The sequence below is a fragment of the Monodon monoceros genome, unplaced genomic scaffold, assembly GCF_005190385.1.
Source record: "Monodon monoceros isolate NGI ecotype Baffin Bay Population unplaced genomic scaffold, NGI_Narwhal_1 Super_Scaffold_1, whole genome shotgun sequence".
Classification (NCBI taxonomy): domain Eukaryota; kingdom Metazoa; phylum Chordata; class Mammalia; order Artiodactyla; family Monodontidae; genus Monodon; species Monodon monoceros.
Genome location: NW_021703765.1, coordinates 59,212,286 through 59,235,376, shown reverse-complemented (window position 1 = coordinate 59,235,376; position 23,091 = coordinate 59,212,286). Strand labels below are relative to the sequence as shown.

General features: G+C 39.5%; 1 protein-coding gene across 5 annotated transcripts in view; it reads left to right on the top strand.

Annotated features, from left to right (window-relative positions):
* SPIRE1 (spire type actin nucleation factor 1) overlaps positions 1–23,091 on the top strand; it is a 202,485-nt gene that overhangs the window by 151,540 nt on the left and 27,854 nt on the right. For all 5 annotated transcript variants that reach the window (XM_029231583.1, XM_029231574.1, XM_029231593.1 and 2 more), the window contains 5 exons: positions 1,378–1,455; positions 5,114–5,278; positions 11,935–12,021; positions 13,202–13,331; positions 22,512–22,684. In XM_029231583.1, coding sequence (XP_029087416.1) covers positions 1,378–1,455; positions 5,114–5,278; positions 11,935–12,021; positions 13,202–13,331; positions 22,512–22,684 — 633 coding nt within the window. The remainder of the gene's footprint in view (positions 1–1,377; positions 1,456–5,113; positions 5,279–11,934; positions 12,022–13,201; positions 13,332–22,511; positions 22,685–23,091) is intronic.

The window sequence follows — 23,091 nt, the reverse complement described above, 5'->3', positions numbered from 1 at the left end:
TTTTTGTCGTATGCGGGCCTCTCACTGTTGTGGCCCCTCCCCTTGCGGAGCACAGGCTCCGGACGCGCAGGCCCGGCGGCCATGGCTCATGGGCCCAGCCACGCCATGGCTCATGGGCCCAGCCACTCCGCGGCACGCGGGATCCTCCCAGACCAGGGCACGAACCCGCGCGCCCTGCATTGGCAGGCGGACTCTCAACCACTGCGCCACCAGGGAAGCCCCCTCTGATATATCTTTAAAGTCAGAAAACTGAGAGTCCTGATTTAGTTAATAATGATTATTACTCAGATTTTTTTTTTTCGTTACGTGGGCCTCTCACTGTTGTGGCCTCTCCCGTTGCGGAGCACAGGCTCCGGATGCGCAGGCTCAGCGACCATGGCTCACGGGCCCAGCCGCTCTGCGGCATGTGGGATCTTCCCGGACTGGGGCATGAACCCATGTCCCCTGCATGGGCAGGCGGACTCTCAACCACTGCGCCACCAGGGAAGCCCCTATTACTCAGATTTTGACATAATGTCACACCACCTATTAAGTACCCGTTATGTGCAAAGCTCAGGTACAAATCATAAATCCTATTCTTTTCCTTGTGTAATACCCATTCGTAAATGCTCATTTTGGCCAAGTTAAAGTAGAACGTTACCTGTCCGTTTTCTCAGGGTTATTTAAGCGTCTGGATGCTACATTCCCAACACTCTGCTCATCGTGTGCTGTCCCTTCCATATGTCTTACCTCATGTCTGCTTCAGTCCTGCTCCATCACTCACCTTGTCTGAGGCCCTGGGGCACTTCCATGTGCTTCACTCCTGCTCTGTCACTCACCTTGGGGTACCCAAGACATATTAGTTAGCTTTCGTGAGCCTCAGTTTCTCCTGTAACATGGGTTGTGGTTGGGGTTAAATTGATGGTTGCCTGAAGGCTTAGCACTTAGCGTCCGGGGCAAGGCTGCTTCAGAGGTCCAGGCCAAATAAGATGGTGTTTGGATTAAGGGATTTACAGTGGAGATAAGTAATAAAGTAATAAGTAATAAAGAGAGAAAGTTACATCTTTGAGATTAATGATGGATTGAATGTGGGGGTTGATGGAGAAGGAAATGTCAGTACAGTTTAGAAGATGTGAATTAATATTGTGACTGAGGTTTAACCACAAGGCTTCAAAGGAAATTAGAATGAACAATCTCAGTCCATCCCTCTGCAGGACTGCATTTATTTTAATTTACTGAAATTGGCTGAAATTTACAGAGGAGTAGATTCTGTGCTATCTGCTTCAGTAACACTTCTGTATATATTTTATCTGAAGGTATCCGTTCGAAATTTTAATTTGAGAAGGTAACTTAATGAAATTTTGTGCTTAAATGTTTTATTTGAATTTTAATTGGTAGAATCTGAAGAAGATTCAAGAAATGGAGAAGAGTAACGAATCTAACACAGACCTGGAGGAGCTGAAAAACGCTGACTGGGTGAGATAGCTGGGTATTCTCTGTGTTCTGTTTAGTGTTGAAGAAGTCGTATCATGTTTTGTAAAATGATCTATCTTAAGGACTATTATGAAATGATATTATACCAATTTGAAAGCCTAACCTTACATTTGAGGAAATAGCTATTCCATTTTTTAAAAACTATCTAATTTTATTAGAACCACCCCAATGTCTCTGAGAATTTCAGTGTTTAAAATATTGACCTTTCTAATTACATTAATACCTTAGCATCCTCTTATGGGGAAGTCAAAGTTTAAGCTCTGTTTCAGGATATAGTGAAACTATAGTGTAGTACATTCATTTATCCAATGAATAGTTACTGGATTAGGGCCCTGGGGATGCAGAATGAGTGATACGTTACAATGTTCTGCCCTGGTGAAACAGAAGACAGATTTCTAGAACAGATGATTGCAGTGTATTCATGTGACTCACTGACTGTCTACTGTTTTTCCAACATGGTACTAGATCCATGTAGGAAGGCACATTTTAGGATTCTGACTTTTCATGTTAAGGATACTGGATAAAATAATGACATTAAATGACGGAATCGGAAAAGATACAGATTTGGAGGATATGAACAAGTCGCCTTTGACCATGTTAGATTTCAATTGTCATATTCTTTTCTGACAGCTTTATTAAGGTGTAATCTACATACAACAAGCTGCACATGTTTAAAAAGTACAGTTTGATAAGTTTGACATATACGCATACACATTCACACCTGTGAAACAAACCATCACCATAAGAAAACAGTGAGCCTGTCCATCACCCCACGTCTCCTCGTATTGCTTTGTAACCCTACTTCCTGCCTCCCTTCTCCCTAGTTTCCAGGCAACCAGTGATCTGCTTTCTGTCACTATAGGTTGCATTTTGTACACTTTTATGTAAATACAATCACATAGTATATACAGGGGTTTTTTTGGCTTCTTTTATTCAGCATAATTCTTTGGAGATTTCATCCATGTTGTTGCCTGTATCATAGTTTATACTTTTTATTGCTGAGAGGTATTCCATTGTATGTAAGTACCACAATTTGTTTATCCATTCTTCTGTTGATGGTCATTTGGGTGTTTCCTGTTAGCAGTATTCTTAATTTATGGACGATATCTTTCCTGAGATATTTGGAATGATATTAATCAGGAATATTTAAGAGTAAAGTTTAAAAACAAGTAGCCTATATTGTCTTATAAGCTAGTATTGTCACTTTAGAATAATGATGATCAGTTTCCTTTGCATAGTGTTGCTCTAGGTGTATGTCATCTTGGTTAATAAATTTTTTTTTAAATTTATTTTTGACTGTGTTGGGTCTTCGTTGCTGCACGCGGGCTTTCTCTAGTTGCAGCGAGTGGGGCCTCCTCTTCATTGCGGTGCATGGGCCTCTCATTGCAGTGGCTTCTCTTGTTGCGGAGCACGGGCTCTAGGCATGCAGGCTTCAGTAGTTGTGACATGCCGGCTTCAGTAGTTGTGATTCACGGGCTCTAGAGTGCAGGCTCAGTAGTTGTGGCACATGGGCTTAGTTGCTCCACGGCATGTGGGATCTTTCTGGACCAGAGCTCGAACCTATGTCCCCTGCATTGGCAGGCAGATCCTTAACCACTGAGCCACCAGGGAAGCCCGGTTAATAAATTTTTAAATTTGTTTTCCAAGACATTGAAGCCAGGTAAATAACTCCAGGTGCTCAGAAGTTAGCAAATAGCTAGTATAAAGTTGAACCAAAAATTTAATTAACTGTCTTAAGGCAACCTCATCTAAAACAGTATGATCACTGACAAGAGACATACTATCTCCAAAGGGAGTTACATTTGCCTAGATCACCAGCTTCTTTTTCATAAGATCATGAAAGTGAACTACCTAGAAAGATTAGAATGAAATGAGGAAGGAATGAGGAATAGTATGAAGGAGAATTAGAATATGTTTAATGGCAGAATCTATACATCTCAGAATCTTTCTAGTGTAATAAGGGGTAAATGATAAAATCTCTGGGAATACATACAGTGACAGTTGTCCATTATTTTATATAACTGGAACTTAGTTTCTGAAAAGTCATTTGTAAAATTTTTGCCAACAATAATATATAATGAACTGGCTATATAAAAGAGTCTGTTTGAATTTTTCTATAAATTATAGCAAAAGATTCTAATGTGGGTAATCATCACTAATTTATCTGTTTTGAGAATTCAAAGTTTCATATGTCAGGTTTTCTTAAAGCCAGAGGAGATGAAGAGAAGAGACAGTATTTTAAAAATGAGATGGTATTTGAATTGGATCTTCAAGGAATGAGCAAGAGAAGTTGAGACGAGCATTCCCAAAGGAGAGATCTAAATATTTTAGGGATTTATATTAGGATAATTTAATGGCAGAATCTAAGAACTTGTCTTAAATATCAATATTTTAGAAGATGTCCTGATGGCTATACCACAGTATTAAGTACCTCAAATCCTTTTGGGAATAAGAAATGGTATACAGTTTTTAAAAATCACAAATCATTTTTTGAGGACATTTTTGAGAAGTTTAATCAGTTATGTAGGCATTTCTTATGAAATATGTCACTTGATTTTTAATAAATATATTATGTAGCTATTGAGCCACTTATTAATGTTTAACAACCTATAATATTTCAGTTAAATATCATATTGATTTTCTCTTTACTGAAGCTGAGAATATGATAGCTTATAGGCAGGAAAACAAAAAGGTTAAAGTATAATAATATTAACACATTTAATATATTTTAAATTATAATAAATATTTTACATATATTTCATTTTCTTGAAGGGCAGGCAGAGCAACTTGCTATTATTTGTAGATAAGAAAATTGATATTAAATAATTTGTGCAGAGATAGTAATAACATAAAAATTGTCATTTTTGAGCATTTTCTATGTGCAGAACACTGTACATCAGCTCTGATCATCTCAACAAGTTATAAAGTGCCATTTTCTTTTATTGATGAGGAAGCCAGGGTTCAGAAAGGGGAAGCAACTTGCTGGATGTCAAATAGCAGTAGATGGCTGTATCAGTTAGCTGTGGTCACAGTAATGCTGCGTAACTGAACACTACAAAATACCACGGCATAAAGTGGTAGCATTTACTCAGCTCATGAGTCTGCAGATCAGAGTGGTGGCTCTACTCTGTGCATCATCCTTCTCCTGGATAATCCTGCCAGTGTGCTTCGTGCCAACCCAAGCATGATGTTCTCATGGCAGTAACAGGAGCAGAGTGACAAGCCATTGTGCATTTGTTGTTGAAGCCTTTGGTCATGTCATATCCACTAAAATTCCAGTGGCCAAGGAAGTAATAGAGCCAAACCCAAAGTCTAGTGTGAGAAACACACACCTCTTCAGTGAGCAAAGCCACCTGATAGGTGGAACATGAGGGCCTGAGGAACTGAGGCCATGGATGCAGGTAGCACAGGGGGTGAATTAGGGTTTTATCCAGGTGTCCCCACAGTTAGAGCTGGTGGATTCTCTGCTGGCATCCTACCTGCTTTTTAGTACCCTAAAATCTAATTTTTAAAATCGTTTCTCTTTGGTTTGCTTGGTTGTTTGTAATCCAAGCTCTTAATATTTTCTTTACGACTATAGCTCTTTAGAGGAAACTAGTAAATTTATTTATGGATTTCTCTCCACCCTTGGCTCTTTCAGGCTCGATTCTGGGTGCAGGTGATGAGGGATTTGCGGAATGGAGTAAAACTCAAGAAGGTCCAAGAGCGGCAGTACAACCCTCTGCCCATTGAATATCAGCTCACCCCTTATGAGATGCTAATGGATGACATTCGATCCAAAAGATACACTTTGCGAAAAGTGATGGTAAGTAACAAAGAAAACTGTTAATGGACTCAAATGGTTGTTTTTTGGTAATCTTATTTGTTGAAAATGTTCTTCTCAATATGGAAAAGTTGGAAAATACAGTAAACTCACAGAAAAGTTACAAATGTGTAATTCCACAACCCATGGCTTTAAATTTCTGTCTACTGTCCTTTTCTTTAAGCCTGAACAACTCCCTTTAGGGCAGGGTTACTAGTGATGAACCCCCTTAGTGTTTGTTTGCCTGGGAATGTCTTAATTTCTTCTTCTTTTTTTTTTTTTTTGCGGTACACGGGCCTCTCACTGTTGTGGCCTCTCCCGTTGCGGAGCACAGGCTCCAGACGCGCAGGCTCAGCGGCCATGGCTCACGGGCCTAGCTGCTCCGCGGCATGTGGGATCTTCCCGGACCGGGGCATGAACCCGTGTCCCCTGCATTGGCAGGCAGACTCTCAACCACTGCGCCACCAGGGAAGCCCTCTTCTTCATTTTTGAAGCAGAGTTTTTCTGGGTACAGAATTATTGGTTGACAGTGTTTTTTTCTGTCTTTAAACTTAGCTCACTGCCTTTTGGCCTTTATGCTTTCTAGTGAGAGATCACCTGTTCATCTGATTGAGGATCCCTTGTATGTGATAGTCACTCCTTGCTGCTTTCAATATTTTTCTCTCAGTGACTTGACTATAATGTGTTCTGTTGTGGCTCTCTTGGAGTTTATTGCTTGGAGTTTATAGAGCTTCTTGGATGAGTAGATTTGTATTGTTACCAAATTTTGGAAGTTTTTAGCCATTAGTTCTTCACATTTTCTTTGTCCTTTCTTGTCTTTCCAGTCCCTCTGGGACTCCTGTTATGTGCATGTTTATACAGTTTGGAGGTTGTGAGTAGTAAGTAAAGAAGAACATGTTACTACTCTGTGGTACCCATTATTGTTTTCCTTTTTTCTGTCTTTCTTTGTCTGGCTAATTCCATGCAGTTCACTTGGATACGTTTATACTGAGCCTCTGTGCAGGGGACTAGGCAGATGGCAGTTCTAGTGGTGATTGGTTTTGTGTGGGGGAAGTTTTCAAGTTTTAGTCTAACAGGCTAAGATTTTGATTAGTTCCTTGTTATGTATATATGTACCTGATAAAATGAGAGTGGAAATTCAGCTGCTCAAATTTCTTTTTTTTTTTTTTTTTGGCGGTACGCAGGCCTCTCACTACTGTGGCCGCACAGGCTCAGCAGCCATGGCTCACAGGCCCAGCCGCTCCATGGCATGTGGGATCTTCCCGGAACGGGGCACGAACCCGTGTCCCCTGCATCGGCAGGTGGACGCTCAACCACCGTGCCACCAGGGAAGCCCCAGCTACTCATATTTCATCATTCAAACACTGGATATATTTTAAAAAAATTTTTACTTTTATCAATATAATGCCACTTTCTGATTTCTTTAAAAAAAATTTTGTTGTAAAGAGTAAACACAATGGATTTTCACACATAGTCTATCTGTATCTGAAGCGGTATGCCAAGATGTTCTTAATTTAATCCTCAGGTTTAAACTACATAACTATACCATAGTAATCCACTTTTTTTTGTATATTTGTGATGCTCATGATGGGAATTGAATGGCTTAGCCATATGGGATTATATTTAGAACATTAAGTTATAGAAGTACAAAACATTTCAATGGAATTTTTTCAAAATGTTTTGGTAAAATGCTTTAATTCTAACAGAGAACTTCAGATAACTCACCTTTAAAAATAAAGATGTAGATCGTTGGCCGCCGTCAGCCGGCTGCCAGCAGTCGAGGAGCGGAAGCTGCTTTCCTGAAGCGGGCTTGGGTGCTCCAGAGCCTGGCCGGCTGCTCCAGAGCCCGGCCGGCTGTTGAACTGCCTCTTCCGGCAGCTGTGGCAACGGCTAGGCGCGGGGCGTGGGCGACCCAAGGACCGCGTAACTGGGCAGGTGCCCTGAACAGGCAACCCCACCGAGGGAGGTGGCCATGGCGGTTGCGCTCGGGCGCCCTGCGCCATGCCCGTGTGGTGCTGTCGCTGGTCATTTCAGAAATTGATGAGCAGATCCTAAAAGTCACATGGAATTACAAGGAACCCAGAATAGCCAAGACAATCTTGAAAAAAGAACAAAGTTGGAGGATTCACACTTCCTAATTTTACAACTTACTACAAAGAAACTGTAATCAAGACAGTGTGGTGTTGGCATAAAGATAAACATAGATCAGTGGAATAGAATTGAGAGTACAGAAATAATTGCCTTCATTTGTTGTCAGTTGATTTCTGTGGGATCCCAAGACAAAAGGGAAATATCAGTCTTTTCAACAAATGATGCCAGGACAGGTGGATATTCACAAGCAGAAGAATGAAGTTGGACTGCTACCTTATACTATATATAAAAGTTAACTCAAAATGGATGAAAGACCTAAATTTAAGAACTAGAACTATAAAACTCATAGAAGAAAACAGGTTTGTGATCTTAGATTAGGCAGTGCTTTCTTAGATATGACACCAAAAGTACAGCAACAAAAGAAAAAAATAAATTGGACTTGATCGAAAATTAAAACTTTTGTGATTTAAAAGACAATATAAAGGAAGTGAAGACAACCCACAAAATGGGAGAAAATATTTACAAATCATATATCCAAAAAGGGACTTGTATCCAGGACATATAAAGAATATTTTAAACTCAACAGTAAAAAAGACAACCCAGGTGGAAAGTGGGCAAATAATTTGAATTATTCTCTGAAGAAGATATGGCCAATAAGCACATGAAAAGATGCTTAACATTATTAGTCATTAGGGAAATGCTAATCAAAACTGCAGTGAGATGCTACTTTACACCTACTAGAGTGGCTAAAATAAAAAACACAAGAAGTAACATGATGGTGAGGATGTGGAGACATTGGAACCCTCATATCACTGATGGAAATGTAAGATGGTGCACACTTGGGGAAATAGTTTGCTAATTCTTCAAGGTGTTAAACATAGAGTTTACGGCCCAGCCATTACATGCACTCCTAAGAGAAATGAAAACATTTGTCCACACAAAAATTTATGTATGAATGTTCATAGCATATTTATAATAGCCAAAAAGTGGACACCATCCAAATGTTTATCAGCTCATGAGTGGGTAATATACAATGGAATATTATTCAGGCATAAAAAGGAATGGAGTACCAATACATCCTACCACCTGCGTGAACCTTGAAAACATGCTAAGTGGAAGAAGCCAGACACAAAAGGCTACATAATGTATGAGGGGTTCCATTTATTTGAAATTTCCAGAGTAGGCACATCAGTAAGACAGTATATTAGTGGCTGCCGATGGCTGTGGGGAGGGAAGAATGAGGAATGAGTGCTAATGGGTGCAGCATATACTTTTGGGGTGATAAAATTTCTCTGAAGTTATTGGTAGTGATTGCAAAACCTTGTGACTGCTTAGAACCCTGAATTGTACACTTTAAAAGGGTGAATTTTGGACTTCTCTGGCAGTCCAGTGATTAAGACTCTGTGCTTCCACTACAGGGGGTGTGGGTTCAATCCCTGTCAGGAAACTAAGATCCCACATGCCGAGTGGTGCCGCCAAAAAAAAATAAATAAAGGGGTGAATTTTATATGTGAATTATATCTCATTAAAGGTTTCTTTTTTTTAAAGCATTACCAAGTTCCCTCTATTTATTTACCTTGGTCTAAAGCCTGATCAGATGATCTGTTGTTTTTCTGATGTTTTTGAGCTCTTGAAAACTTTGTCTTTCTTTGATTAATAGAAGCCTAACAGAGGAGACATTTTATTTCTAATTGTCTTAACGTCTTTTTTCTTAAGTATAAACCAATTATTTGAGAAGACTAGTCCAGTGTAATGAAAGATCCTTGTAAAATGTATAGTCAGAGAGTTGGTGGTGGTGGGATGAATTGGGAGATTGGGATTGACATATATGATTGGGAGATTGGGATTGACTAAGATATATAAAATAGATAACTAATAAGAACCTGCTGTACAAAAATAAATAAAATTCAAAACAAAAATAAAGATGTAGAAACTTAAACATTTTTTATATAGAAGTTATTTGTTTAAGGCATTGTGGCTCAAAAGTAAGATCAAGTTGTATAACTGGTCTCATTTACTTATGGGCCTACTATTTGTGTTCATCTAGAAATCATTTATTATTGCAGCTTCAGAGAGCTTGTTTCAGGGTGTGTTCTGTATTTATATTAAAAAAAACGTAATTTCACTGACCCAGAAGCAGAATGGAATTTGCTGTTACTTTTCCTCCTGCTAGTAAGGACTTTGACTGACTGACTCACATCAGTACTGGCCTACAGCTCCCTCATGAGCACTGACACACATTTTGTAATTGGGATCCAGGATCCAGTTTCTGACTAGTGAGGAAACTGATGTTAACGTGCTTGTTTGGGGAATGGAACTCACAACCTTGGCCTTATTGTTATCTCACTCAACCCTGCTGTTGTGATGGAAAGAACATTAAAATAAAAGTATACGAAAAATAGCTAGAAAGAGGGCTTCCCTGGTGGCTCAGTGGTTAAGAATCTGCCTGCCAATGCAGGGGACACGGGTTCGAGCCCTGGTCCAGGAAGATCCTACATGCTGCAGAGCAGCTAAGCCTGTGTGCCACAACTACCGAGCCTGTGTGCTAGAGCCCGTGAGCCACAACTACTGAGCCCGCTCTCCACAACTACCCAGCCCACTCTCCACAACTACTCAGCCTGCGCACCTACAGCCGGTGCTCCACAACATGAGAAGCCCATGCACCACAACGAAGAGTAGCCCCTGCTCACCACAGCTAGAGGAAGCCTGAGCGCATCAACGAAGACCCAGTGCAGCCAAAAATAAAATTAAAAAATAAATTAATTTTTAAAAATGCCAATTAAAAAAAGTAGCTAGAAAGATATGTGTTATCCTGTTCAGGAGTAGAATAGAAAGGTCTGATTAAGTTGTTCATACAATAAGGATTTTTTAAAAAGTCTTGTGTAACATGAAGTCCATGGGTGAAGAGTGGTGCCACGGTAGGCCCCCAGCTCTGCTGCTTGGGTACACGCCCTCCTTAAACCAAGTACTAGTGGTCACAAGCTTGGCTCAGCTCAGGCAGCTTTCACTCCTAACTCTAACCTTAGGGCTGTCCTGTCCTCACTCAGGACTGGGGGGCGGGGGGCACAGGGAAAAGGGGAGTGGATGATGTCAGCAGGCTTGTCACACACCCCGAGTGGTCGCATTTGTGGGGGGCAGCCACTGGGCCTGGGAGCAGCAGTTCAGGTTCTTTTTTTTTTTTTAAATTAACTTCATTTCTCAGGTGACACAAAATAGTGACATTGACAAAAAGATCAAAACTCATACAGCTGCAATAAAAAATTAATAACCAATTGATTAATGATCCTGAGCAATTAAAACAGTAATTAAGATTGGGAAGTACATAACAAAACTGTCCATGCCCTGAAGTCTTCCAATTCAGATAAGAAAATACTTTTAAAAAGTTTGACCAAATTTTACGATAACTCTAAAATTGGGCATGACATTTCAATAACAAATTGTGAAGCTTAAAGAAACCTTTCTAACCTATCAAAATTAAAAAAATATCAACTATTGGTGCTAGAGGAATAAACAAATGATCTTTTTCTCTCCAATAAAATTGATAACATAAAATTATTAAAATATGACAAGATAAAGAGTAGGTCACCAAAGTAGAGTGAAAAAGTATTATAGAGGTTTTTTAGGCAGTTCATAATAAAAATAGTATGCTGATTTTCTGGATTTTGAGAAGTTTAAGGTATTCATCAGTTTTTTAAATTTGTAATTTGTTAACATTTCTTTTTTCATCTATCTTTTATGAGAATAATGACAGAAAGTACCTAGCAGTTCTGTTTTTTCATATGAGGTTGGGAAATAAGTATGACTTACGGTCACCACAACTGTGCCTTCTGAGTGGTCAGAATGTGAGTTTAGGTGGGGGGTTTTTGGTGGGTTTTTCTTAAATTTCTTAAAATTTTTGTAACCTGTTTCTTTAAAAAGAGAGGATGTTAGGGCAAGAGTCAGAGTCAGACCAGGCCCCTGCCAGGCTCTTCTGCTCACCGACCCTGTGAAGGGGGCAGACACCACCTCGATCTGAGCCTCAGCTTTGTCTAAGAATGTGAACCATGTTCCCACTCCTTCCCATTACCAAGATTTTGTACAAGGATGAAAATAAGAGGTAAAAGACTTTTTGTTGTTGTTTTGGCTGCGCCACCTGGCACGTGAGATCCCAGCTCCCTGACCAGGGACCGAACCCGCACCCCCTGCAGTGGAAGCACAGAGTCTTAACCACTGGCCCACCAGGGAAGTCCCAGAGACACTTGAAATTATACAGTAATTAAGCGTAGTATTATTTTTTCCATTCACATTCATAATTGTAGAAACTTTTTGTTGGAAGGATGCATCTTATATATAATTTCCCCAAATGTGGAACTAAAGTGGACGTGGAGTTTCTTCAATTCTGCATAGTTATTTTTGCTCTGAATCATTCAGCCATTTACTCTCCATTTTTATTGATTTGAAATGCATCCTTGGTGGAGCCAGATTCCGCTTCAGTAATTTTGAAGTGACATATGTTGACATACGTACCCAGAAACTTGTAATGATAAACCTGTAGTCACATGAATCTTCTACTTTTTGTCTCCTTTCAGGTGAATGGTGATATTCCCCCTCGGTTAAAAAAAAGTGCTCATGAAATCATCCTGGACTTCATCAGATCAAGACCTCCTTTAAATCCAGTATGTAATTTGACATATTCCCCTTGTTTGGAGAGCACATAATGAAGTATTCTCCTCTAGCCTATGACCTCTAGAACTCAGCTCTTAAAGGAGTATTTACACTGAGCTTTCATTCTCAGAATTATGAAGCCCAACTGTAAATTACATTCTTAATTCACAAAAAAAGTACTTAAAATTATTCAATACAGGCTGTCTTAGGATATTTTAACTCAAACAGCCTGAGTTATGGTGCAAAATCTGGCCAAATACCTCCTAGAATAACAGCTGAATATGATTCCAAGTAGTTCCTGGTGTGGGCTGCCCTCCCTGTTTAGTTTATGGTACAAACACTTCACCTTGATTAAATTGTCGTTTTGATACTGTTTTACAGTAAATCCACCCTGCTGTACCTCCTCTTTTGTATTAATTATCTTCGTCTGTTGACGGGGTTCTTTCTAGTGACCATGGAATCAGGGTGTTCTGATCTGGTTTGAATGTTGGTTTGCGTTTCCTCTGTTCTACACTTACTTCCCCCCAGCTCCACAGCCAGTGCTCACCAAGGCCTCTCAAACCCCATGTGTGTTCAGTAACTAGAACAGGAATGGTGTTTCTTTCTCAGTTTGTGAACATCTAAAACATAATTAATGATCCCTCTTATAAATCTTTTTAAAATAAGGGAAAGAGGCCACGTAGGAAATAATTTTAAGAAGGCCGGTCCTGGTGGAGCAGAAAGAGCATGGAGTCATATGGGCCCGGATTTGCACACTAGCTACACAACCTAGTGGCCACATGTCTCTGAGAGAGTTGATCGGCCTCCCTGAGCCTGTATTTCCTCAACTATAGAACGAAGATAATACTCTAAGAAGGTTGTGATGACTTACTCAAAAACGTTACTTTCAAAAACAATAATCATAATAGGTAATGTACAGCTTACATTTCAATGGATTGCCTGTCACAGTAGCACGTAGGGAGCATGACTACAGCTGCAGCAAAGCTGACTCCTTAAAATTACTTTAGCACATGTGACTGAACCACTGTGAAGTCCAGTAATCTCCCTATTGCTTGAAAATGGTCTTTTATCAAGCAGTGTTGCAATCAGTAAAATATAATTTCATAATGTACTGTATGAGTGGACTTCAGTAAAAATTATTTAAGGAAAACTACTCAAGCAAGTCTCTATAGCCATTATATTTTTTCTAAGGCCTCAGCCAGAAAACTGAAGCCTACTCCACCGCGGCCACGGAGCCTCCATGAAAGGATCCTGGAAGAAATCAAAGCAGAAAGAAAGCTGCGGCCCGTGTCACCAGAGGAAACCAGACGCGGCAGGTTAGGTGAGTCTGGGGCGTCACTGGAAGACAGCACAGCAGCCCAGTGAGAGACTGTCGTCTGCAGGACACACACACACACACACACACACACACACACACTCACGCTGGAAGTCTATACTTGAGATTCATGGAATAGGAAATTATTGCCCCGTGATGCTGAGTGTAGGAGAGCACCGCGCTGCATAGTGGACAGAGCTCTGCCAACCTCTAGGCTGTGGTTTTAGGACGGTCTCTTCACCTCTGTGAGCATCGATTTCTTCGTCAGCAGAAGGGGGATAAAAAGTCCTCTACACCTTCATTATGACTTTCATTTAAGAATTAAATAGGATCATGGTCAAAATACTTTATAAATTGTAATACATATACATGGATAAGTTATTACGTTTTAGAAATATAAGTGATACATAGTTTTACTTCAGGTTTCTATTGTCTTAATTATGGTTTGAAGATATGGTATTATGTGATAAGAGACTCAGTTATTACTGATATCACTTAACTTATTACTCACGTTCCTTTACATTTATTATGTTTAATTTTTTTTTATAAGCACACATTGATTTTCATTTAGAGCAAAACCATATTATAAAATGTAAACATTTTTGTTGATGCAGCTCTCCTCCAATTTGTAAGATTAAAGATGCCCAAAGAATTCAGGGAAACAGTCTCATGGTGCCTGAACAGGACAGGAGCCGGCCCTGTGGCACTCTCTCCTGGTTCTCTCCTCCGACCTCTTCTGCCTCTTTCAAGCCCTGCTTAGTCGTCTGGTTTCTATCCCGGGCTCCCTCTCCCTGAGCAACCACGTCCTCCTCCAGGGTTTGTTTCTGGTTTCCTCAGCTCCCGCCCTACAGCGCAGGTTTCTCTGAAAGTTCAGACCCACACGTGCAGCTGTCTGCTGAGCAGGGCCTCCTTGCCCCTCACGCAGGACAAGCCCCGCAGCCAAGCGGTGACCTCGCCTGGTTTCTCCTCCAACTGTCTCCTCCTGGTTCCCCATCTCAGAGCTCAGGACAGATTGCTCAGCATCACCTCTGACTCTTACCCAACAGCCAAGCCCTGTGGGTTTTACTTCTAGGTCTCTCTAGTCCTCCCCTCTCTGACCCAGGCTCTCCTCTTCTCCGTCTGGTCAGTCACATCCACTTCAGCGGCTCTCCCTGCCTCCCATGACTCTCAGTCACTGCGTGCTGATGTTCTTTTGTTTGACTTTTGGCCATTCTGTCACACTGTGGCCTCCGTGGCAGCAGGGCCCACGTCTGTCTTGTTGGTTGTTATGTCCTGGTCTCCACTGCAGGGACAGTGATGAAAAGTACTCCCAGAGGTGTTGAAATAATAGCACGTACCTTCCATGTACAGAGCTTCAGAGTGAGGGCAGGCTGTGTGAATTTATCTCTGTCTGATTTTTATGGCAGCAAGTGTTTCCCTTTAAAATGATGTTTAAAACAAATCCATATGAGCATTTACCTAATAATAAGCCAGAACATATACATGACATAAATGGTGAGTTCTTATTCTGGGAGTCCTTGCATGAGCCTAAGGATGGTCTGTGAATCCCTTGAAATATAACAAATTTGTATGTATTTCCTAAAGTGTATGTATGTGCATTTTCTGGAGAGGGGGTTCATAGCTTTGCTCAGATTCCTAAAGGGTCCACAGCCTCAAAGAATAAGAACCACTATGGAAAAATAAGGAAACGGTGTTATAGGACGGCTGCTTAAGACTGGATTTTTTAAAATTACTGTACCTTGAGAAGGAATAATGGGGTAATAGAAAAGATTTCAACAAAATTATAAGGCAAAACAAATATATTACCATGAGAAAAGTAAGCTTCATGATTTTCAGGAGAAAAGAGGAGGGATTATAAACTCCAGTGGAAGCACCAACAGGACAGAGAAAGGAACAAGACAGACGTAACGTGCTTGTGTGATTTGGATGATATTTGACATACAGTTCCTTCATTTTTCCAAGTGTTTATTAAACAGCCGTGTCAGCTGTTGGAGTAGAGAGATGAGCAGTCAGAGTCCCTGCCCACAGGCACTGACAGAGGAAAGGCTCGGGGCAGCAGGTACATGTTCCCCCTGCAGCGCCGACAGCAGCCCGTCAGGGGCATGGGGGTGGCCGGGGCTGAGCGTTCAGGAGACCAGCAGTCCTTGTGGGTGGCAACGGGACACCGCACGTTGCATAGAAGGGGCATCACATGCCCTTGTCATATACATATTCTTCTGTTTCATTTTCAACAAGTTAGATGCTAACTAGCAGGAAATCTACTTTAGAATAATTAAATATCAATTTTCTGTATAGTGTATCTTATTTTATTTTAACCTTATGAATTGGTGTTTCACAACAACCGGAATTGAGCTGTTATTGAAAGTGATTGTTCTATGAGAATCTTACTTTTAAAATTGATCTTGCATCTTAATTGGAAAGTAAGAGATTTGGGCTCTTCTTTCTGCAGACCTACATTGGTTCTTACTATAAAGTTTCCCTTGGGGAGTTTGGGTAAAGTTGGCAGAATTATCTTGAAGAAAAGTTTCCTAAATAGTTTTAAAACCTTACCCCTCCATGTAATTGCAAGTAGAAACCCACTGTAGAAATTGGGGAAATGTTTGAAGAACTGTTACCCGTAGTTTCACCAGCAGAGGCATGCGCTGTGATGGAGCTTGTGCGTCATGAGGTGGAGACAAGAGCTGTGTGCACAGTGTCTGATGTCCCCATGTAACGTTGTGTGGGGCAGGAACATCTTCCCAAGTCGTTAAATATGCCCCACAGCATTATTTATAAGGACGTGATTACTAACACATGGCTAAGTTGTCTTTTACTCACCTATTTCCCTATTGTTTTACAGGCTAGCTCCATTTTTTTCCTGTTAAGTCTGAAATTAGTATTCTTTTGCATCAGTCTTTGTTCATATCTTATCATTTTCTTTTTCCCAACACCTTTTCTAACATCTCATACTATGAGATTTGGGGTTGTAAATGTAAATTGTTCCTTTAAAAACATCTGCCAAAAGCATATGGAGAGATACTTTCATTCTGTTAAATTTGGGTGTTAGAACTGTATGCGGGCTGCCTCGGAAACATGAGCTGGGGGGACATTGTGCCTGACAAGCCTGTGGACCTGCGGTTCTTTCCTCTTCCGACCACACAGCCACCTGTCCTCCCTGACCTGGGGCATAGGATGGATGGGGCTACAGTGGAAATAGGTAATTCTCATTCTTATGAATACCCAAATTCATCAAACCTTGGTAATAACCTTTTTAAATCAGCTTTATTGAGATATAATTTACCTGCCATAAAATTCACCCATTTAAAATATACAATTCAGTGTTTCTTAGTATATGTAATAAAATTTTTAAAACAAATGATTTCAACAGGAAAGAAATAAGTTTATTCATAGGAGATTGTATTTATTTAACTTCTACTATGTGCTAAGCACTATTCTGAGCGCCTTTTTTTGTATGGAATCATTTAATTTTTATAACAATCCCATGAAATAGGTACTATTATTCCCATTTTACAGATGAAGTAACTGAAGCACAGAGAGGTTAAGTAACTTGCCCGGAATCACACTGCTAGTAAGTGGCAGAGCTGAGGTTCAAACTCAGGCTCTCTGGCTCCTGAGGCCTTGCTTCAACTGCCAGGTTACACTGCCTACAATAGAGAATTAGTGATACTTTGTGATGCTGGTAGTACCTGAATGAGATTTTTGATAAGATGTTTCACCTGTATGCAGAGAGCCACATTTTCATCCTGAAATTAATTATTTAAGAATACATTTGTTGTTAAATTTTAAAGATTTTGTATGTTCCATAAAATCATGTTTTAAAACATGGCTAGTTTTTTCTTTTGAACTCTTTTATATTTAAGTATAAAGTCCTGTACTATGATTCTAAAATGTTTGTATCTTTAACATGCTTTCATTTTTAACATGTTCTTTAAAAGTTATTTGTTTTCTTTTATTGTTACTCCATTTCAAGTCTTAGTAATATAATTAAAACTAAGACTCATGGTTTTATTGTATTTCAGATTGTTATTCACTGCCTTCTGCCTTAAAGTGTGAAATGTGCCACCACAGGTCTTGAACCCTCCTCCCTTTTTCATCTTCCCTGTATATCCTAACAGCTGAATTATTTTCTTTTTATTGTTTGTTTTCTTTTTTCAGCAATGCGGCCACTTAGCATGTCTTACAGTTTTGACTTGTCAGGTAAAAAAAAAAAAAGCACTTTCACACCTGACGTGGGTTTTGTGGTCTCTGTGAAATACATTTCATTCATCTGCTTGTTCAAACACGTCAAAAAAGAAAATTGAAAGGCTTCTTCTAATCTGTGGTCAGTCAAATAAAACATTCTGTTTCTTTGAAAATAGTATACTTAAAAAAAATTAAAACTGTAATAAATCTGTTGCCTTGCAAGAGCCTGTGGAAGAGCCGTGGCACTTGTGGTCATGGAACACAGTGCCCACCCCACCCCCAGTCTCATAAAGCAGCGGTCAGAGTCTAACAGAACTCTGCCTTCAGAGCATAGAAAACACTTTCAAGAAACAAAGTTTTGACACTTCTTACTCTCTAAAGCACTCAGTTATTCAGGTAGCTGAACTCAGAACTGTCAGCTGCTTCAGAGGACGACTGCTCCTCAGTTGAGGGGCAAGAGCTATCTGCGTACCCAGTGCTCCTGTGCGTAGGGCCTTGTCACGCTGGTTCTTTGTGCTGATTAAGAGTCTAAAAACACATGAGCGTTGTAAAATATAATCATGTGTCCCAGGTTTGTAGGACATGTTTAGAGCCCTTCTGTTAAATAGATAGGGACTAATAGTGAAACAAGTAGCTATTAATGATTAAATTTGACCTGTAAAATCAGCCCTCCTTTTAAATTGAATTTTTAAATTATATATGAGCAAATTTTCAAAGCCAGCTTAGACCCAATAAAATGTCTTGCACGTTAGAATTTTAGACTTTGGAAGCTGCTGTTTTGAATGCAAAATGAGATAAGATATTGGAACTAGTATTTCCTTCCAGAATTTTCTTTTACATGCCATGGAACTGTTGGCATATCTTACATACAAATTCATATTTAAAGAGCCAGAGAGTTCTAGTATCATGTTCTGTCTGTGAATATTTACTGAGTGTCTTCCAACTGCTAAAATAGTTCCCAACTGCTTTTTGAATTTCTATGTATATTTGTAGTTCTCTTAGGCATGACTAATATTTGCACTTTCAAGAAACTCAGATAAATATGTTATAGTCTTCACTTACTACTTCTGACTGACCACTGAGGAGCTTTTTCTATTTTCTTTATCCATTTGACAATTTTTATTTTATCAACGATTTGCAGAGTAACTTTGTAAAAAGAAAAAGCTTGGTCTGGAAAATAAACTCAGAAACGTTTGAGAACATGTGTGTTACTGCTAATCTCCAAAAGTTGGCAACACATACTAAGATCCATCTCTTCTAAATATCTACTAAAGATGTTCCTCCCTGGCGGGCTCTCTGGGAGTGGCCGCTGCCTAAGCACACTGGCTGCTGTCTCCCGTGAAGTAGGCACAGGTGGCTGACCTGGATGGCGTGCATGCCCACACACATGTATGTAGGTGTGTTCGTGTCTTATAGGTTATATGATGGGTTCTTGTGTTGGGAAGAAAGCTCTTGGTGCTGAGCTTCTCGATGTAAAGGAGCAACAAAAATTTTTGATTTGCTTTCACTGCTTATCATTTGCCATAATTTATTTTGTACCTTAGTGTACTTTGCAATTTCCACACGCTTCATTCTCGATTTCTTGTGTTTTCATTGTGTCATTTTGACTAACCAATTTAAATGTCCCAAATTATAAATGGAAAAGACTGATCTGTTCTTCTAACCTAAATGCAAAGATCGGGATGCATTTCTTGTCTAAGTTGGGAAATTAGCTAACTAAGGAGTAAATATTTAAACGTGTAGTGTAGGTAATGCACGTAAGTGTAGAATAGGACACATTGAAGTATGTTCTGCTGCTCAGGTATGTTTTAGAAATATTAATTCTTTGTGGAAAATGCTAATCCAGTCAACATTAATTAAGGTAAGTGTAATTTATTTTTCTGATGCAAATATTAAATATACAATCTTTATTTCAGCCATATTTCCTCCAACTAAATAAGGCAGCAGCCTGGGTGTATCTAACAGACATAATTATTACACTATGTAATAATAGAAGTTATTACATAAGGTATTTAATATCATGGTTGTGTGTTTTAGATTCTGAACCTGAGGCATGTGACTTCTAAAGCTCTGTGTAGCATCTTAAATAGTTTGCTTACTTATAAATATCACCAGAAATTCTGTCTTATATAGAAGAAGTCTAAAGTCTTATCCAAGGGTTTGGTTTTCTCATCAGATACACTGAAGTGATAATGAGGATTCATTCATTTGAACAGAAAAGTATAAGTAATCAAACTACTTAAAAATATCTCTTAAAAGTGTGTTCAACTGGGGCTTTTACAAATATGCAGTATTAGATAAAATCACACACAATATTTAGTCTTACATATGGAGATCATCCTGAAGCCTGACTGGGACATAACATATTCTTCTATTAATTCCATTTATCCGAAAGCTTTGAATTGAGTACTAGGTGTTTATTTCAGTAGTTTGAGTCAGTGAGCTCAAGTACAGTTACCAACCTCAGCAAAGTCTTCAGGCAGTTAGAGAGCTATTGGGTAATTTCTTAGATCCCTTGCATTGAGAATGAAGTTAGCTCATGGCAGCCACTGTCACTTAACAGTGTTCCCTAAACTTCAGTGCAGATCTCACCCTCATGATTTTACCAGACTTAAGTGCCACCAGTACTGTTCAAACTTTTTAAATCTACCATAAATGACTTTTAAAATTTTCTTAAGCAAAAACATCCATAAAATCATGTATCTGATATAGTAATTATATTTTTTCTGAAACATTAAATATATAACCATTAAAACTGTGTTAATGTTCCTCCACACACCACTGGTGACTTCACCCTTAAGGAAACTCTGGCTTGGACCTGTGAGACCTGCCTGGAGAAGCTCACTGTGTCTCCAGGCAGAGCCTCAGTTGGGTGTGGATAGTTGGACCAGTGGGAGATACGTGTGCTTTTTCTTGGAAGACTGGCTGCCGCTACTGCATGAACCTCTGGAGGAAGTGTGTAAAAAATGTGTGCTATAGAATACGATTTTTCAAAAGATACTTCAAGACCATATTTAAACATTACCTTTTTTCTTGAATAGGAATTAATCAATTAGCCCAATCATTTACCTTTTTTCTTGAATAGGAATTAATCAATTAGCCCAATCATTTCCTCCTTTGCTCTCTGGAAGACTTTTAAATTACGCTTGTAAGTGTGGCAGCCTACTGCTTTCTACACCTTATGAAAGGTTTATTTAAAGATTTTAACCTTTGTAATTTTGTAAAAACTTGCTGCTTTTGCCCTTTTGTCCCTTCAGCACACCCCATCCCCCAATCATATATTTGTTCTAGCTACTTAATACCTGGAGAGGTAGTAACAAAATTAACTCATGTGTTGTCAACACATGTGTTGTCAAGTTTTCTGTTAAACATTTTATGTAAAATGATAAATGATTTATGACAAGTCTGTCTTCTTCCTTTTTTCCTTTCCTCATTCCTTTCTTGCTCACTCAAACCCTTGTAGTTCACAAGGGCAGTTCTAGTTCTGGCCTTCTTGATATCTAAAAATATGCAGAAATTGTGAATATTAAGTTAGATATACATCATTTATAATAAATAATTCACATAATTCTTTTAAATAATGTCAAGGAAAGCTGTACTAGAACATACTTACATTCTGAATGTTATCTGGAAATCCACCTCTTCCACTTCAAGCATAAAACTATTACATGTTGGGGGGAGCTACTATAAATAGAACATTCTTGTATTTTGTAGTTACTTCAGGTACAACGCTTCCCCCCACCCCCCACAAACAAGCATTAATCCTGATTTTTCAGTGCCCAGCATACCCTTTACCCCCCAACCATGGGAGTTTCACAGACTGCTCCATGGGCAAAAACCGGGTTATGGGCTGGTCTGTGAGTTAAATCATGCAGGGACTGCTTTTTCTCACTTTTAAATACTCTAATTTAGTAGTTATTAAAATCATTAGTTATTGAAATACTGAAGAAAATTAGTTCCACTTGCATTGGAAGATTACAGGCTCCACTACAAAAAAAGGTGGCCTTTTAGAATCAGTACCGACAAGGATTCCAGTGTCAGCTGTCCCGCGCTGGCTGTGTGACTGGCTGAATCACCCTTAGCCTTGGTTCACTCACTTACAAATGGAGATAAAAGTGTTAATAATTGCTAACATTTACTGTGCACTGCCTTTATTACACACTAAAGTATTTTATATGCAGTTGTTAACTTATTTAATCCTCACAACAAGCCCATTTCTGTTGTTAGCCCCATTTTACAGTTGAGGAATGAAAGTTTAACTTGCTCAAGGTCAAACAACTAGAGCTAGACTTTGAATCCAGACCATCTGCATCTTAACTATACTGTATACTCTAAAGTTTACACGTTATGCTACATACTCTTATTCTGTACTCTGTTCACTGTACTCCATACTGTATGCTCTGTGTTCTGTAGTCTGTACTCTGTACTCCATGCTCTGTGCTCTGTGCTGCCACATTTCTTTCACTGCCTTCCCATCCAGATTTGAGCTTTGGATAATCAAAATCAGCTTTATCAGAGGAAATGTATCTCAGAGTCTTTGTGTTCATGTTTATATGCATATAGATTATTAGCTATTTTTACTTTAAAATAAAACCACTTTCAGATATTACAGCCATATGTGCATGCCATCACTCTGATCTGTAGATCACTAGCTCTTTAGAGGCTAAAAGGAAAGTTAGCCTCTCTGGGCCTCTGGAAAATAGAGAAGTTGGAGTCAGTTATCTGTAGTATTTCTTCTAGCTCTAAATTTTTATCTACAAATGTGAATATATAATTATTCATTTAAAGGTTTCCTTTATTTGAATCTGACAGTTAATGTCAACGCAAGTGTTGTATAGGCATAGGTGTTACTGTGTCTAGCCTCTGTGTTGTATTTGCATGACATAGAAATGCCGTATCACCTCGGGTGTGATTCCAAGTGCAGGTACTTGGAACAGTGTGTTTGGTTCACTGACTACCTTTCTGTGCTCAAGAAAAGGTAAGCTTTCACCTTTGTTTTACCAGAGGTAGCTACCCCTGAATCTCCAAAGAATGTCCTGGAATCTTCGATGGTGAATGGAGGTTTAACGTCACAATCAAAAGAAAATGGGGCAGGTGCCGTACAGCAGGTGCCTGTGCAGCGGAAGAAACTCCTCAAAGCCCCAACTCTGGCCGAGCTGGACAGCTCTGACTCGGAGGTGAGGCCCCACGGCCCCCCATGTCCCGATTCGGGGTCAGGAGGTGAGCGCCCTCCGACCGGTCCTCGTGTTGCTCCAGCTGTTACTTAATCTCTTCCCATTTTTCAGTCAATTAAAGTTAGGTTTAAAATTCATTCATTTAGCAGGAAATGAAACAGTGGATTACTTACTGTTATTTAATAAAGGCCAATATAGTGGCTGTAGTTTATAGAATAACTTGTGACATACATACGTAGTCTTAGATTACAGTGGGGTTAAAATAAGTCAATAATTTTCAAACCTATATTTTCTTAAATATGTTTCCCTTTGTTTTGGGGAAGGAAAAAGAAAAACATCTTCATAGATTCTTCCCTCTCTAGAACACACACACACACACACACACACACACACACACACACACACACACA